Source organism: Moschus berezovskii, chromosome 2 (genome assembly GCF_049115385.1).
Source record: "Moschus berezovskii isolate FMDL1 chromosome 2, NW_MosBer_1.0, whole genome shotgun sequence".
Taxonomy (NCBI): Eukaryota; Metazoa; Chordata; class Mammalia; order Artiodactyla; family Moschidae; genus Moschus; species Moschus berezovskii.
Genome location: NC_142461.1, coordinates 7,434,626 through 7,452,578, shown reverse-complemented (window position 1 = coordinate 7,452,578; position 17,953 = coordinate 7,434,626). Strand labels below are relative to the sequence as shown.

General features: G+C 52.7%; 1 protein-coding gene across 1 annotated transcript in view; it reads left to right on the top strand.

Annotated features, from left to right (window-relative positions):
- The window catches only part of MYOM3 (myomesin 3), a 49,849-nt gene extending 32,351 nt beyond the window's left edge, over positions 1-17,498 (top strand). The window contains exons 22-37 of the mRNA XM_088843512.1: positions 898-1,054; positions 1,765-1,874; positions 3,333-3,377; positions 4,318-4,454; positions 6,067-6,211; positions 6,380-6,439; positions 6,807-6,874; positions 8,067-8,177; positions 10,295-10,382; positions 10,885-10,923; positions 11,190-11,298; positions 12,423-12,586; positions 12,836-12,872; positions 13,057-13,079; positions 14,835-14,890; positions 15,840-17,498. Of these exons, the coding sequence (XP_088699638.1) occupies positions 898-1,054; positions 1,765-1,874; positions 3,333-3,377; positions 4,318-4,454; positions 6,067-6,211; positions 6,380-6,439; positions 6,807-6,874; positions 8,067-8,177; positions 10,295-10,382; positions 10,885-10,923; positions 11,190-11,298; positions 12,423-12,586; positions 12,836-12,872; positions 13,057-13,079; positions 14,835-14,890; positions 15,840-16,100 (1,610 nt within the window). The 3' untranslated portion in view covers positions 16,101-17,498. The remainder of the gene's footprint in view (positions 1-897; positions 1,055-1,764; positions 1,875-3,332; positions 3,378-4,317; positions 4,455-6,066; positions 6,212-6,379; positions 6,440-6,806; positions 6,875-8,066; positions 8,178-10,294; positions 10,383-10,884; positions 10,924-11,189; positions 11,299-12,422; positions 12,587-12,835; positions 12,873-13,056; positions 13,080-14,834; positions 14,891-15,839) is intronic.
- Positions 17,499-17,953: the final 455 nt, after the last annotated feature.

The window sequence follows — 17,953 nt, the reverse complement described above, 5'->3', positions numbered from 1 at the left end:
CCCTCCCGGGGTCCCCTCCTACCACACAGGCCAGATGCTATGCCGGGTCCTTACACTGTCTGACCCTCCCAACAAACCCTTGAGAGAGCTGTCCTTGCCCCACTTTTTAAAATTTTTATTTATTTATTATTTTTGGCTGCCCTGGGTCTTCGTTGCTGCTCGAGGGCTTTCTCTAGTGGCAGTGAGCAGGGACTACTCTCTGGCTGCTTACTTGTGGCTCATGGGCTTAGTTGCCTCACAGAATGTGGGATCTCCCTGGACCAGGGATCAAACCTCTGCCCCCTGCACTGGCAGGCGGATTCTTAACCCCTGGACTGCCAGGGAAGCCCGCATTGTCCCCGCTTAAGAACTGATTATGTTGCAGATCGGAGAAGCTAAATGACCAGGTCACGCAGCTCGGGTGTGCCGGACTCGCTCAGTTCTTCTCACTGCAGAGCGTGTTCTTTTCCCATTCTTCTAGTTATTCATCCACTCAGCAAGTATCTGATGACACCCACGTTGCACCGGGAACAAGGCAGTGATGAGACAGCAAGGTTCCCGCTCTAGTGACGGGGGTGGGGACGGATGGACACTAAACAAGTGATTGCTGAACAAGTCGGTGATAAGGGCAATAACGGAAATGAAACAGGGCGATAGGATGGGGTGGGCGTTACTTTAGCCAGAGTAGTCAGGAAGGGCCTCTCGGAGGAGGTGACATTTGAGCTGAGAAGGAGCCTGATCATGTAATGCCTTGGAGGCCGCGACAAGAGTCTAGAATCTATTTTATTTGAGTGTAATGGGCAGCTATTGGAGGCTTCAAGCAGCCAATTGGCTGCTTACCTGGTTTATTATTTATTGGGCCTTACCTGGTTTATTATTTCTAAATGTCTGGTACCCTCCATTGAATCCTGCCCTCAGATGCCCGGGAGATCGAGGTTGGTGTGGATGACGAGGGCTTTATCTACATGGCTTTTGAAGCCCCAGAGGCCCCCGACTCTGCCGAGTTTCAGTGGTCCAAGGACTACAAGGGCCCACCGGACCCAGAGAGGGTCAAGGTCGAGGAAGGGGCTAACAAGTAAGTGAGGGGAGTGGGTAACACACCTCGGGCACAGGTCCCAGATGTTATCGGATGAGTGGGCAGAAGCTCGCAGGTGAGACCACCTGGCAGGACCCCCGCTGATGAGCTTGAGAGGGCTGCATGGTCTGCCGTGAAGGATGCTGACTGCCACCTTGGGGAGAAGTGAGGGAGAGGGCAACAGATGGGCTGAAATGGTGATACTCATCTGGAGATCCTTTTTCTGTAAGAAAAGTGCCTCTATGTGGCTGTTTCCAAGAAGACGCTCAGGATTTGGTTTCTATCCTGAGTACCAGAAACTTGTTCTTGGAAGTTCTCTGGGCTCAGCTTCCTCATCAGTAAAAGAGGGTTAGGATGTCAAGGGCCTCCGGGTCTTGCTCCTCCATCCGTAGCATATCTGGCTTCGGCCCCGTCCAGCAAGAGACAAAGCTAATGACTTGAGCCCAAGGAGAGGCAGGCCTGGGGGATGTAGTCAGTATGAAGACGGTTCCAGAGAGCCTGGCTAGCAAGGACCATTGAGAGTGGCAGGTCAGACTGGTGCTGGGCAGGGGATCCCGGGAACGTGTAAGGAGGCAGACAACCCTGCTTCCTAGCTTGGCCAGTGTCTGGGTCTGGGATGCAGGGCTTCCAAGGCCAACTTAGACTCACCAGCTCCCAGGCTTCTAGGGCACGAGTCCCCTCTCAGAGCCTCTGCTCTGCTGTCTCTGCAGATCCAAGATTATCCTGAAAGATCCCGGTCTCGAGGATTTGGGCACCTACTCGGTGGTGGTCACAGATGCTGACGAAGACATCTCAGCAAGCCACACACTGACGGAGGATGGTGAGGCCCCTCTCCGCCGCCACCACCCCAGAGAGACAGGCCCAGAGTACCAAACACAAATACCACAGGGGCCAGCAAGGAGCCACAAAAATGAGTAAAGCAGAGGTTTGAAGAGAAGTAGGTCCTCACCCACCCACTTGGTCAGCCAGTCCATGAATAAGCATCAGTTGAGCACTGACCACGTGCCAGAAGGCGTCCCAGGCACTGAACTACATCAGTGAGCCCTGCGGGCAAAAACCCCTGCCTGATGGAGCGCATACTATTCTCATCTCTCTCTTTCCTTTTTCTACTATTGATAAAGCAAAGGTACCGGTGAATTATTTCACTTCCTTCCATAGCCTAAAAAAACAGCAGTGTAAGTGGAGTGATAAACTGCCAAAGGCAGTTAGTCTAAGGGGTGAGGATGGCCACAGGGAGCAGTGGGGCCCGTGGCCACCAGAGAGGGGAGGCTGGGCCTAAACCTGTCGTCCATGAGACTCACTCTCTGCTGTCTCCATAGCAACTGGGACAGCCATTGTCCTCCCTGCTGAATGCACAGAGGGCCCTTTGATTTTGTTAAGACACAGTAGCCAGGCAGGTCCAGATTTCTATTCCAGTTCCACAATTTCCTGGCTGCTTGACCTTGGGCAAGTCATGATCCCTCTCTGGGCCTCAGTTTTCTCACCTGTAAAAGGGGTGTAATAACCCGATACCCCAAGTGAAACAATGTTGTTATGCAGGTACACTTACGTGACTCCATGCGAGCTAAAGCCAACCACAAAAGCATAAAACCATCCACAAAAGCAGTGGGGTTTGTTTTCTGGTTTGGGATTGGATGCTTGCCATTTGTCCAGACTCATCATACTCTGAACTCTAAGCTTACAAGGGACAATGAGATATGGGCTCCGCCTCTGCCAATTCATTCATGTAACACGTATTTATTGAGCACCTGCTGTGTGCCAGACACCCATGTAGGTCCAGAGTTCACCTTAGCGGGAGAGACAAACCTAACACAAGGAAGCAGTTAGCAATGAGACAGCACCGTGCCGCCCTGCCCAAGACACATGTTGCTGAAGTACTCATTGAAGGGGCCAGACCCTCAGATTCTAGGACAGCATGTCACAGTGGATTAATAGGGGGACTCAGGAGGCAGACAGTAATGCTCACCCCCACAGCATGGTGGAGGATCACTGAGATCATGCAGAGATTGGCAGACAGTAGGTGCTTTTCTGGGGAAGTGGCACTTGGTCAGGCCTTGAAGGATAAGGAGAATAAGCGACCTCAGGGGGGCCTACAGCAACCCCTGAAGCCCCCTCGGTGCCCCCAGAGCCAAGGCTCGCAATAGACATCATCAACCTCTTTGGTAACCAAGTGACCCCGAGCTGAGTCTCTCAGGACTTTCACCCAGTGAGGATGCTAGAACGGTTCCCCCAGGGATCTCATTCTCTTTGGTTTCTTCCTTGCCCCTCCCTGTCCCAGAGCTGAACAAGCTGAAGAAGCTGAGCCATGAGATCAGAAACCCAGGTAAGCCGTCCAAGCCGCCAGACTTGGGCAGTCATGCCAGGCCCACTGGGGTGTCCTGAGCAGAGCTGAGTCGGCCAAGAGCCAGACACTAGGCTGGTAGGGGGTAGGGGGGATGGGGTCATCTTGGGGCTGGAGGGTCAGACACCCAGGGAGTCCTCAGTCCACAAAGGGAAAAGAGTGGCCAGCAGGGAGCATGTGGGGTGCACGGGAGGGCAGAGTGAATGATTTCTTCCTCCTCTTGGATTGTGGATCATCTAAACTCCTGCTTTCCTCCACTGGCCAGGAGTAGCATTTGTAGTCCCTGTGGCAGGGGTCACAAACTTGGGTGTATACTGGAATCACCCCGGGAGTTTTTCAAAATCCAAATGCCCAGGCCATGCCCCAGATAAATCAGAATCTCTGGAACTGAAGCCAGATATTGGTGTTTAGAAAGTTCATGGATGCAATGTGGGATCCTGGATTGAATCCCACACTGGAAAAAAAATTGTATTAGTAAATAGTGCCAAAATTTGAACAATATCTGTAGAATAGTATCAATATTAATTTCCTGGTTTAAAAAAATATACAGTGATTTGGGAAAGTTCAGGATACTGGAATTTTCTGTCTGTTTTTGCAACATTTTGCAAGTCAAATGATTTCTAAATGAAAAGAAATAAATGAAATTACATGTTTTTTAAAAGTCCTTACGTTTCTGGTGTCCAGCCAGCGTGAGAAGCACAGCCTCAAAGCCATAAGAGGAAGGTGAATTCCTTGAGATGAATTCAATCTAGGGTGACCGAATGTGGGAAACCCTCCCCAGACCCTCACCCTAGTTATGTCTCCACCAGACTCTGAAGCACTTTGCACATGGCATGTCCACGCTGCGCTCAAGGTGGAACTGTCGGGAGTGGGGAGGGGAGAAGGGTGCCCTGCCCATCCCTTCCTGTCCTCTGCCTCCCAGTGATCAAGCTGATCTCCGGCTGGAACGTTGAAATCCTCGAGCAAGGAGAGGTGCGGCTTTGGCTGGAAGTGGAAAAGTTGTCTCCGGCAGCTGAGCTGCATCTAATCTTCAACGAGAAGGAAATCTTCAGCTCACCGGTAACTGGGGGCTCAGAATCCCTAAGTGAGGTCCCTGACCCAAGAGGTGGCCTCACAGGCAGTGGTCTCTACCAGCCAGCACCTCCCCCTAGCGGACATTTCAGAAATAGCCGCCTGCTTTAGCTGTCACAGTGAAGGAGTCAGGGTGGGGACACCTGGATTTTAGTACCTGGGGGACAGGGGGCAGGGATGCTAGACATTTGCCAATGCAAGGGACATTCCCACAAAGAATTTCCCATGCCCCCAACAATTTTTGAGTATCCTGACAAACATCCATAAGATGAAAAACCTACATTCATCCTTGTGACTATCCAAGCCTAGACCCTAACTCTGAGGCACAAACGCAAATGTTGTTTAACTTTTTTGCAGCGTTAATGTACACTGATAGTTTTATTCTATTAGCCACATTACCTGTGCTTTTATTCATTTTCCTGTTCTTGTACAGAATAGTTTTCGTTTGCTTTGACTTGCAGGATCTCAGTTCCCTGACCAGGGATTGAACCTGGGCCACTAGACTACCAGGGTATTCCCCCATACAGAATCGTTTTAATCGTTTTGCTTTTCTAACGTCTAAGTTAAAATGAATTCATTGTAAGTCGTGAAGCACCATTGAGTGATATGAGCATCTGCGCATTGAAAACCATTCTTTTATTTCCTCTTCCTATTATAGCTGTGGTGTTTCATTGCTTTTTAAAAATCTTTGTGTGCAGTAAGTTGTATTAATTGAACCACGTAAGTTGCCCATCCTCAACTGTTTTTACTTACAAAGATGCAATTTCAATCTCATGAGAGATTTAACCGTAAAATGATCTTATTTGTGAATTCCATCTCCAGATGGCCAAGTGGCCGTCATTACATATGTGTTATCAAGAGAGGAGCTGGTTCTGACAGAGGAGAAAGAACTCTAGGCTAGATGTCAGAAGGTTCATGTTCATCTCCTGTGGGTTGTGTGCCTCTGGGCAGGTCTCCTTACCTGTCTGTGCCTTGGTTTCTGCATCTGTACAATGGGGTTGGTTGACCAGGATCAGGAGGAACAACTGAGAAAACAGACAAAGTTTTGCAGAAAGATGAAGCACACATGCCTTTGGCTCAGGACAGAGGAAGTGTAACAGAGTCTCAGCACACAGCACTGAGACACAGAAAAACAAAACAAAACTAGTGGTTCCCTCGAATCATACATACAAGTGAAGCCAGAGGGAATGAGGTCCTAAATGTGGAAAACAAAACGAATGTGTCAAAATATAAACAAGTATTAACTCTGGGTAGCACACAGGATTTTTATATCACCCTTTATAATTTTATGGGGAACTTTTGTCTATTAAACTGCAAAAAAAAAAAAAAGTAGAAAATAACAAAAAAAGCAGAGCGCAGAAGGAGATTGGGGGATTATGAACTGAAATTGACTGGGCCACAAGACTCTCCTGTGCCCGCAGGGCCCCAGGGTGTTCTCAGGAGCCAGGTGTGTCTATACACATGAAGAGAGGTACCCAGACCCTGAAGGCTTCTCACTCTCTCACCCCAAGTCCAACTCACCCCGATTTGCACCCCCACAACACAAATTCCCTATAATTGGAACAGAGCTGAACAGACTCTCGTGTTTTGTTCTTCCCAGAACCGCAAAATCAATTTCGTCCGAGAGAAGGGCCTGGTGGAAGTTATCATCCAGCCCTTGACCGAGGACGACAAAGGGTCGTACACGGCTCAGCTCCAAGATGGAAAAGCCAAGAACCAGATCACCCTGGCGCTGGTGGACGACGGTCAGCCGTGTCCCGGCCCCCGGCCCGCCCCAGGCCCCCGGCCTCAGCTCTCAGCCCTGGGGTCCCTCCCAGTCCATCCAGACGCCCCCCCTAGCCCACTCCCCGGACCTTCACTCCTCCTGGCTCACGCCAGTTCCCCCCAGCCGACCCCACCCCCTATTTTCACAGAGTTCGACAAACTTCTAAGGGCGGCAGATGCTAAGAGAAGAGACTGGAAGAGAAAACAGGGTAAGAGCTGCTGGGACGAAGTCCAAAACCCTCGGCCACTAGCGCTGGGGAACCGCCCGACAAGTGGGTTAATAGATCCCTCCGTCCTCCTGGGGCCCCGAGGGAGGGCCACTGCCGTTTGATCCAGTGCTGTCCTCGTGCCAAAACGTGCCCAACCCCGAGAGTGAGCGCCTCCTTAAATTCTGCACCCCAGGGGCCTCCCTCGCCTCATCCCAGTCCCCTCCGGGGTAGGGGAGGGATCCCAGAATCCGAGGGGCCTTTGGGCGTCAGGTGCCCGCCCCAGGTGCCTTCCCCCGTGTCGCCACCAGGTGGCGCGCGAGCCGGTCCTGGCGCTCTGATCGCCGGGCGTGTCGTTGTGCCCTCGCAGGTCCGTATTTCGTGGAGCCTCTGCAGTGGAAGGTCACGGAGGACTGCCAAGTGCTGCTGACCTGCAAGGCAAAGCCTCGCCCCCGCCTCCAGCCCTGCCCCCGGGCCAAGTGGGCCCAGACCAATGGTTTTCCCCAAGCCCAGTGGCCGTCTTAAGATTGAAGGCGGGAGGAGAAGGGGACAACAGAGGATGAGATGGTTGGACGGCATGCATCACCGACTCGATGCACATTGAGTTTGAGTAAACTCCGGGAGTTGGTGATGGACAGGGAAGCCTGGCGTGCTGCAGTCCATGGGGTCGCGAAGAGTCGGTCTTGCCCCGCTCCCCGGAAACTCCATACTCTGCGCTAAGTCCGATCCCAAGCAGGGGAAGTAGCCCCAGGCATTTTGCCTTTAGCCGAGAAAACAAGCCCAGGGAGCAGAGTTGGAGGGAATTAGAGGGCGCTGGGTCAGCCTTGAGCTAGGTCTAGCTGCCCTGGGGAAGAGTCCGGAGGCCAGGAGTCTCGAAGAAAGAGAGCGCTCTGTAGATTAAGGGGGAGTCCCTGTGTCCCACCAGACACTGTGCCAGCACTTTACAGCGTTATTTGATCCCATCTACTCACAACCATCTGTGAGAGAGGCGTTAGGATCCCCACTTTAGGATGAAAAAACAAGTGGGGAAGTAGCTCAAGACCACAGAGTAAGAGGCAGAGCCTGGAACAGGGGTTTGACCGAGTGTGTCTGACTCCAAAGCTGGTGCTGCTGTTTCTCAGCACCCTGCAGCCTTGCAGATGACTAGAGGAAGGCGGACTCCCAGAAGGGCATCCATTCAGCAAGCTTAAGCACTCTGCAAGCCCTGGGCCTACAAGAATGAAGTAGTCTCCTTAGGCCTCCAGGATCCCACAGTCCAAACCAAGAGCCTGTGCAAACAGCATCCCTTGTGCTGTGATGGAGACATGCATGAAATGTACTATTCATGATGGGGGGCACACTGGGGCCCAGAAAGGAAGGCTTCCTGGAGGAGGTAACACAGGTATTTACAAGGAAAAATAGGGCAGGAAAGGGATCAGGAAGCAGAGGGAATACCATTAGCAAAAGTCCAGAGTTCAGAAGCCATCAGAGAAGACATGCTGTGTGAAGAAGGGGGTGGCTGAGATGGAGGGGGAAAGCAAGAGGGAAGGGGGAGGGCACATCATTTTTTGTAAAAGAAAGTTCAGATGAGCTGGGTCATCACTTAAAAGAGAAAGTCTGAAGGAGTCTCCTCACTCCTGACCTTCCTCAGGTGACCAACACCAAGAAAGAAAGCCGCTTCCAGTGGTTCTTCCAGAAGAGAGAGTTCCCAGCCGGTCAGTACGACCCGCAGACTGGAGCAGGGCTTCTCCGCATCGAGGAGGTCAGTGCCACCCTGACTTGAGAGCACATGGAGTTGCAGGGGAGCACTGGGCAAGGAGTCAGGACCAAGGCGAGGCGAGTGAGGCAGTAGCTCACACACACACTGTAAGGGGCCTGAAAAGCTCAGTAATCAACGTAAGTTATATTTTAGGCAATAAGTAAGTAAAGCCGCTCAGTCATGTCTGACTCTTTGCAACCCCGTGGACGGTAGCCTACCAGGCCCCTCTGTCCATGGGATTTTCCAAGCAAGAGTACTGGAGTGGGTTGCCATTTCCTTCTTCAGGGGATCTTCCTGACCCAGGGATAGAAGTCAGGTCTCTGGCATTGCAGGCAGACGCTTTACCACCTGAGCCACCAGGGAAGCCCTTTTTAAGCAATAGTAAGAATCAAATTAATGCCAAAATGAAAGACCATGGGGGAAAACAATACCAAAATTGTAAATAAAGACAGGCTCGGTCATGATGAATTTTCCTTTTCGTTGGATTCCAGTCCTGGTCCCGCCCCCGACCGTGTGGCCTTGGGCTAGTCACTGCCCCTCTCTGACCTCAGTTTCCACCTGTAACGTGAGAGGGTCAGGCAGGATGCTGTCTCAGAGATTCCTGCCTGCTGTCTCGGCCTGAGATTGGGGCGGGAAGACTGTCTCCATGGGAGGCAGTTCTGGGCAGAGCAAAGCAGGCCCAGAGCTCAACTCCCCCACCCACTTCCTCCCCAGGGCCCTCGGAGGAGTGTGACCTGGTTAAGATAGAGATACAAAGCTTGTTCTTAAATATTCAATGTTTTTCTGTCCTGCCACTGATTTCTGTGGCCCGAGTGCCAAGGAGCACTGCACAAATGCAGGTTTGCTGACAAGGAAAGAGCTAATGATTTCAGGGTCCTCACCCAAATCTCAGCCAAAATAATGACAAGTTGGCCTTTGTCATCACAGGGCTTGGGGTCAAGGAGGTGCTGAATTGCTACTGAGTCTTGTCATAATCATCTGGCCTATCGGTGCGAGAACTTCCTGGCTTCCTAAGTTATCTCCCTTGATCCTCATGGAAACTGTAGCACATGGTCAGGGCAAAGTTTATGCCACCATTTTACAGATGAGTAAACTGAGACTCAGGGGGCTTAAGTGCCAAGATGCAAAGCTGGAGAGTGGACCCAAAAGTCTCTCCAAACACCCTCCACAGAATGTGGCTGGGGCTTTGGAGCCTTCACTGAAGGAGCGGGGAGGGAACATAGGAGAGGACTGTTGGGTTTTCAGTCCTTTGATCCCCGGGTTAAGAGACGCTTCTTGAGGAGTGGGATGGGATGGGTGGGAGGTTCACGAGAAAGAGGGCATATGTATACCTATGACTGATTCACGTTGATGTATGGCAGAAACCAACACAATATTGTGACGCAACTATCCTCCAACTAAAAATAATTTTTTTTAAAGAAATATGTCTGCCTCGGATCCTGCCTCAAAGCACACTATGTGGAGATGGTTGCAAGGGGCCCTTTGATGGGTCAGGGAGGCAGATACCGTCCCGCCCTCCACCCCCAACCCAGCCCTTGGAGGAGATGCTGTGTAATGAGAGGGCACAGTTGACCTCTGACCTTGCTTTCAAAGCACAGCCCAAGTTCTTGCTTTGCTGAGTGTTGACCCAGGCTTCTTGAGGTTGACAAGCATATGCCAATAAGGATTCCCTTGTCCTGAGCAAAAGAAAACACACCTCTTCTGAGAGATGCAGAGAGACATCTGCATCTCTGCAGATGCCTCCATCCCGGGCCCCCCAGAAGCAGGGCATCTCTGGTGGAGGGTGCCCCCGGCTCAGCCCAGATCTGCAAGGAGGACTCTCTGCTCTGCTCAGAGCAGCTGACTCAGAATCCCCCTGGGGCAGGGGAGAGGGAAAGGGGGCATCTGTTTCTACCCTCAGGTCTGCCTCCCTGCCCCACCTCTGGGCCCAGACCAGCAGAGAGCTTGGAATCAAAAGGCTCTGGAGCTGGAAGGAGCCAGAGATAGCCAATCACAGGGGGGTAAACTGAGCCCAGGGAGGAGAGTTAGGGGCAGGCCTGGAGCCCAGGCCTCCTGATTTGCTGTCCATCGCTCTTTCTGGAACCCTCGCTGATGCCGCCTTCTCTCCTCCTTCCTTCCAGCTGTCTAAAGAGGACCAGGGCGTTTACAGAGCAGAGGTTTCCGACGATCGCGGGGAGGACGATACCATCCTGGACCTCAGAGATGAAGGTAGGAGCTGGCAATGTCAGAGACCGGCCAGGAGGGTCTCTCGATGAACCAAAAGATACAGTCTGCGATCCCTGTGTCACTGGGGGCAACTGAGGCCCAGGGGGGTGAAGTGACCTACCCACGGCTGCACAGCAGGTCAGGGCCAGGGAGGGCCCGGCCTGTGTGATGCTGGAGCCCACGCTCACTGCCCTGCCCCCTAGCGAGCCTAGGCTTCGTGATGTGGAGTCTGGGTTCTCTATTCTGCCCCACAGTGGGCCCCAGGGTCCTCACCAGGCCAGCGGGCTCAGCCTGCAGGAAAACGGTCAGGTCAGCCCATCTGTCCTCCATCTGCGTGGCCCCACCCCATCCATCATGGAGTGCCTTGGGTCCCCTCCTCGCCCCTACGCCTGTGTCCTCAGAGCTGCTCATAAGCTCCACCAGCCTTTTCCAAGGCCGAGCCCACCCTGGCGCACCCCTCGGGGAGTCCCCCGTATCAGCTGACCATTCCCTCTTCTCCCTCCAGCCCTGGATGCCATCTTCACTGAGCTGGGCAGGATCGGTGGTAAGCAGCCCCGTCCACTTTTGCCCAGCCCTGCCCTGATGCCACAGAGCCTCCGGGGGGCCTCCAGCCATCCTTGGCTGCCAGGGTGGGGTGGGTTTAGACTCCAGCATCAGAGACTGTGGAGGGGGGTGCGTTCCTGCTCCGCGACCACACTTGCCTTCCCCCCACTGCACCCCAGAGCAGGGGTGAGCTGGCTGCCCCCAAGACGTGATGCCCAAAGGGCCTTGGGGAAGACTCAGCCTTCTCCTCTGCCCCCACACCCCCAGCCCTCTCTGCAACCCCACTGAAAATCCAGGGGACAGAGGAAGGGATCCGGCTCTTCAGCAAGGTCAAGTACTGCAACGTGAAGTACATGAAGACCACCTGGTTCCACAAGTAGGTTGGCCTTGCCCTGGAGTCCCAGGAGGGAGGGGCCAGCTCCCACCCCCGAGCCCAGTCCCAAGGGCTTGGCAGAGACCACCCCTCACCCCCGGTCCACACAGGGTGCCCGGAAAGGGAACAGCTGTCAGAGGCGCAGAAGGCAGGCTCCCCAGGGAAGGCGGGCACCCTGGTGCTGAGAACCTTTTCCCAGTGTCTGCATGGCCACAGGAGGACCGTTGTCTTAGAACAGCACCTGGGAACTGAGGGAGGGAAGGACTCAGGAAGGAAGGAAAATCAGGTGGTCAAGCGGGTCGTGGTGCCTTTGTCGCTCTCCGCAGCCTTAGCACACTCAGGCAGCCAGGCTGAGGGGAGACAGGCAGGCAGAGGGACCTGGGGGGCTGACACTTAACTTAAGGCCAGGTCTTGAAGGCAGGATCAGGCATCAGGGACTCAGCGGGAGCTAAGTGACCCCAGAGAGTTTGGGAGCGGAATTTTCCCAGTGCTTCTTGCGTGCATACCTCAGCCTCGTGGAGCAGACATTACTGCACCCATTCTAGCGAGGAGGCTAGACTGACTTACTCAGACTTGTCATGTGAGTTTGACCAAGACCAAGCTGAATTTCAGAACAATAAAGCTCCTTCTCTGGAGTCTCTGAGCCCCGTGACTAAGCCCAGAAGCGTCACTTCTGCAGCACGACACTGGGGGCGTGGGCCAGGTGTCTTTAGGTATGAAATTTAAGTAAAGAAGGAAGGGAGTGTATACAGTTTGTAAGGGCTTGGGACCCGTTATTGTGGGAAGGGCTCCTGGGAGGTTTTTTAAGATGAGGAGAAGGATGAGGTAAGGAAGTGGCTCCCATGTGGGGTGGTGGCAGGTGGTCACTGATCCTGGAGCACCATTTTCTCAAGGTCCCAGCCTACAGGACATGTCGCAGATAGAGACTCAGCACTGGCACAAGCTTTGATGAATGATGAATGGATGAATGGGTAGATGCTCATCGAATGTCTCATGGATGGTCAGCCCACACATCTGGAAACAAAACCCCAGGAGAAGAGTCTGGGGCAGGGGTGCCTACTGCTGGGCAGGCAGTCAGCCTGTCCTGGGCACAGCCCTGTTAACCATTGCTTTGCCATCACGTTCAGAGAGAAACGCCTGGAGAGTGGCGATCGGGTGAGGGCTGGTACCACTCTGGATGAGATCTGGCTCCATATCCTGGACCCCAAGGACTCAGACAAGGGCAAATACATCCTGGAGATCACGGCTGGGAAGGAAGTCCGGCAGCTCTCAGCCGATCTCTCAGGGCAAGGTGATCTCTCCACCCGTCTGTTGTTGGGGGAAACCTGTTTAGAAAACCCCACAGTCTTTGGTGGAGTTCGGGGGTACTCCCATCTCCCCACCCAGTCCTAGCACTGCCCCCAAGAGAATGCTGGAACAGAGAGGAGGAACAGTCGCAGCTGAACTCTGTACCTGTGGGTTGCCAAGGTTAAGGGGATGGAGTAGAGGGGGTGGTAGGGGGGATGCTCTGACACAGCTATTCCCATTTTCCTTCTCATAGCTTTTGAGGATGCCATGGCTGAGCACCAGAGACTGAAGTAAGTTCCCTCAGTGGCGTTTCCCAGCGTGATCAAGGCCCCTGGGGCACACGCACACAGGACCCTTCCTGGGAGGTGCAGCTGGCTGGATCCGCCTTTCCCCTACCACCCTTCCCCCAACTGCGGGCAGAACTGTCCTTTAACAGATGGAACCCCAAGCCCTTTTCCCATTTCTGTTTTCCAGAGCCTTGGCCATCATCGAGAAGAGTAAGTCCAGCCATATTTCTGCAGTTTCCTTTTCTGAGTTGGGGGTGACTTCCCAGCCACTCACAGCTCCTGGCAAGGCAGCTGGAGCCCCAGTTGCCTGGCTGTGTGGCTCTGGGCTGTCACAGAGCTGCCAGGAGACCTGGGCAGTGGCAGCAGCATGAAGACAGGCGGGTAAGGAGAAAGATACCGGAGACCGTGGGTGTGTCCAGCATCCGGGCAGTGATTCCCTGGTGGCCGAGACAGTAAAGCATCTGTCCTTAATGCGGGAGGCCAGGTTTGATCCCTGGGTCGGGAAGATCCCCTGGAGAAGGAAATGGCAACCCACTCCAGTATTCTTGCCTGGAAAATTCCATGGATGGAGGAGCCTGGTGGGCTACAGTCCATGGGGTCTCAAAGAGACGGACACGACTGAGCGACTTCACTTGTCACTTGTCTTGTCCAGCATCCACTCGGCTGATGTCAGAGGGACTCCGAAGGCAGGGGTGGATGGGACCGAGGCTGCGCTGGTCTTTCTGATCGAGGCCTGGGAGGGGACGACTTTAAAGCTGAAGCTGGTTCTGGCTCTCAGGGCACTAGGACCTCATCTAATCCAGGACACAGCCTCTGAGCTGTCCAGGGGCACCACCAAGTCCATGCACTGGAGCTTCATCAGGTCCCCACAGCCGGTGCTAAACCACCCCATTCCAGCAGGCCGGCTTGCTGGTCCCACTGACCCAGCAGTCACTATGGGACATTTCAAAAGGGAAAGACTTCAGGCAGCAGAGCAAAGCAGCTCCGGACAACCTAAGAAAGGAAACCGACCGTTTGTGGTCATGTGTAGGAGGAGGGATTAACCCTATTGGCTTCTTGTTCCCGAATGTCCCCACTTGGCTGGAAGTGCGGGCTGTTCATAACTGAAATCTGGAAGGGGGTCGGTCACCTGGGGTCTAAGGGCAGTGAGGAGCCTTACGGGCGGCCCACCTTGGTGAGAGGACCAGAGGCCGAAGACCCGACTCAGCCCATCACATCTCTGTCTACTTCTGTCCCACAGCCCATCCTGGGATTCTGAGTCGCAGGACAGGACACCCACCCCAGGACCCTAACAGCGGGAGCCTGGACTCACCATTTGCAGTTGCCAGGACTTGTGAAGTCCAGAGTTTAGGGTGGTGGATTGTTGCCTGGTGAACATTAAGCCCACATGAAGGTCCCTCTCTCCCCCTCCCCCCAACCCTGATCCAGGGTCCTTCTCCCCTACATCCATTGCGGACACCAACCACTTCAAGGCTCTTTGCATATCCCTGATCGTGATCCAGCCTCGATTTCAGCATAAGGGATATGTTGGCTTTCTGCTTAGTGATTTACAGCCACCTTCTCTTCCTGCCCAACCACTGGGGCCACCGGGTCCCCTCCCTTGATCAGAATCAGTGTCCCAAAAGCTTCCTTCCTGTTCCCTCCCTTAGCTGGATCATCACACCTGTTCTGTGCCCTTTGCCAGTTTAAGGCTCAAAGCAATCTTACTCACCTTCTCTCCCAGTTCTCAAGGGGCAGGGCACCTCGCTATCACCTCCAGGTGCCACTGAGCATGATATTAACCTCCAGGCAATGACAGGAGCATTATGGCCTCTATCTTCTGTTTGTAAAGGCAAGGAAATAACGTAATGCAAGTTTAAAGATGTCCACCCCAAACAGTGCCGACAGGAAAAGGAGCATTGCTGAAAAATAAACTACAACTCCAGGTAAACGTTCAACGAGGGGGTCTCATTTTTTCCCTTCCAGATCGTGCCAAAGTGGTGAGGGGGCTCCCGGACGTGGCCACGATCATGGAAGATAAGGTACCGACTGTCCCCAGGCCACAGCCAGTAGTCCCACCCTGGGCTCCCTCCCGCATCCATCAAAGACTGCAAGACAACAGAGCAGTGTGGATTCCAGAGCCGAAGGGGCTGGTTCCGCCAGAGTCTGGCTTAGGGGCCACCCCGCGTTGGTCACACGTATGGTGTGTGACCTGGGGGGCGTGCTGTTCCCAGCTTCACCCCATCTCTCCAGGGGGCCCCGGATGTCATGGGCTTCTCTCTGTGAACTTCAGTTTCTGCAGGAGTGCAACTCGATGAGCCCTAAAAACCTATGCAAGTCTAATATTCTAGAAAAAAAAAAGCTAATGTCTTCCTGTTGCTCACCTTGTACCAGGCACTGTTCCATGTTTTAACCGTGGAGGCAACCACATGGAACAGTGTGTTATTACTAGTCACCCTTTATAACTGAGGGAACGGAGGCCCAGAGAGGTTAAGGGACTTACCTAAGGTCACACGACTTAAAGGAACAGAGCTGGGAGTCACACCCAGAGAGCCCAGCTCCAGACTCTGGGAATCTGCCCATTACACTACAGTGCTATGCACTGAGAACTGCTCTCCTGAGAATTTTCAAACTCAGTTCTTAAAATCTTTATGTTAAAGCAATCTAGGCTTATTTGCCTGGTAAAATGATACTGAAATGTACAACGGAAAGCAATAAAGCAAAGTCCAGGCCACTCTAGGGCAGGTCACTGCTCAAGTAATAAAATTCTAGCAAGCATTCCTCTAGAATAAAGTTGAGAATGGAGGATGTGGGGCTGCAGTAAAATGTCTCCCTTTCGTGTTATTACTTTGTGGGTTACAATAAAGCGCACGTAATTAACTTGTCACAAGGAGCAACTTGTACTGGGAGCTCCCTGGGAGCGTGAAGCTGACGCCAAGGGTTGGTCCCAGAGGGTGAGACTGACTGTTCCTTTCCTGTCCTTTCAAACAGACCCTGTGCCTGACCTGCGTCGTCTCGGGAGATCCTGCCCCTGAAATCTATTGGCTGAAGAATGACCAGCCTGTCACCTTCCTGGACCGCTACCACATGGATGTGAAGGGGACAGAGGTGACCATCACCATTGAGAGGGTCAACAGTGAGGACAGTGGGCGCTACGGCGTCTTCGTCAAGAACAAGTACGGGTCCGAGACAGGCCAGGTCACCATCAGCGTGTTCAAGCATGGGGAGGAGGAAAAGGTGCTGAAGATGTGACGGTCGGATTCAACCACAGCCTGAGGTCTAGTCTGTGTGGACTAGGAAAGTCAACCAGTGGGTCACAGCCTGGCACAGGCCACGGGGGTGAGGCTGGAGGGGAGGGAACAGGGCAGAACCCAGGGCATGGGAGTGGGTGGAGTGGACAGACCCAAGTGGATAAGCAAAGATAGGGTGCTGGGAGGTCTCCAGGATTGCAGAATCAGGACTGGACTTGGACTGGAGGATTTACGTGCTGAACTGTTTCAACTCTAAACTCTCCGTGAGCCTTGCCTTTTTAATCTATCAAATGGGAATTCCTACTCCTAGGGATTCTTTATGAAAACTCCTTGAAATCATATATCAGTGGTTCTCAATGGGAGGCAATTTTGTCCCCTAGGAAACAGTCGGCAGTGTCCAAATCTGGGGTTGTCACAACTGGGGGTGTCCACTGGCGTCTAGTAGGTAGAAGTCTGGAAAGCTGTAAATATAATAGCTCCCTGCCACGTAGAATTCAACCTTAAATGACAACAGTGCTGAGGCTAATGAGCCCAGCCATAAATGGATATATCACAATACCCCTCTCTGAGGATACTGTATTTTCGATGAAGTTCATCAAACATTCATTTGAAGTCTAGCATATCCCAGGCTTGTGGATGGCACTGGGAGCACAAAGATACATACTATGTAGGCTCCACCCTCAAAGGCACTTCAGCTCAGGAGAAGAGACAGACCTGGGTGCAGATGACTCCGGGACAAGTCAGATGATCAGAATTCTAAAAGGTCCAGATAAAGTTCCACTGGTGGTCAGAGGAGGAAGACAGGTGTTCGTCCCAACTAGGGAAGGTGAGCTTTAAGACACCTTCATGGAACTAGCGGAATGGATTGTTAGGTCCTAAAAAATCAGTGGGATTTGGTGATGGTCATGGGGGGAGATTTCGGGAGCAGGGGCTGGTGAGAGCAAAGGTAAGGCGTGGAGGTGATACCACCTGGGCGGCCTGGAACACCACGTTGCAGAGTTCAGACCTTCAGGACTCCCAGCTCAGGGCCTCTGCCTGGCAGGACACATGCTGGTTGGCCTTGCTTCCTGGACCTCAGTACAGAGCTGGGCATTTCACCACCCTCCTGTTTCCTTGTTTAAAATCAGATGGGGAGGGGAGGGCGTTTATAAAGTTAGAGATGTTTGTTGTAAAATTTTGGATAACCTTGAAAATGATGAAGGAGAAAATAAAACTCATCTACACTCTCAATACCAGAACAAAACGCCCACCTCTGATTGCTGAAATGATTTCTGAATTTAAGAATAAAATGAATCACTCCTGCATTTACCACTTACAGGCGCATCAGTGCATGATGGGAAGCTTATTCCCCCAGCAGCTACAGGTGCAGTTCAGGCCAGGTGTTCAGTGATGGCGGTGGGGGGCAAGGGGCCAGGGGTCCTGCCGTGCCTGACTGGGAATCAATATGGAGAATTGAGTGGGTCTTGGAGGCAAACGCAGCCAGGCTTGAAGCCAAGATCTCTCTGTGGGATCTTGGCCATTTCTTTTTTCCCCTTTCTCTGGGCCTTGATTTTTCACCCATAAAACAAACCTGAAAGATCATTTTTGAAGGCCCTTTCAGCTGACACTAAGATTTTGATTATTTCCCAGAACTTGGTTCTCCTTTGCTTTTCTCTTCTTATGATGATGGGATGAAGAAAAAGGTCCTGCCCTCATTCACTCTCCCAGTCTCATACTTGGAATCTCAGAGGAGAGACTCGGCTTCTTTCACTTGTCCATGAAAAATGTTTCAAATTTCAAAGAAATCAGGAAGCACAGTGTCCGTGCACTTTATTCCTGAAACCAGGGCGGCCTGACATGTGCTTACGTGGGTTC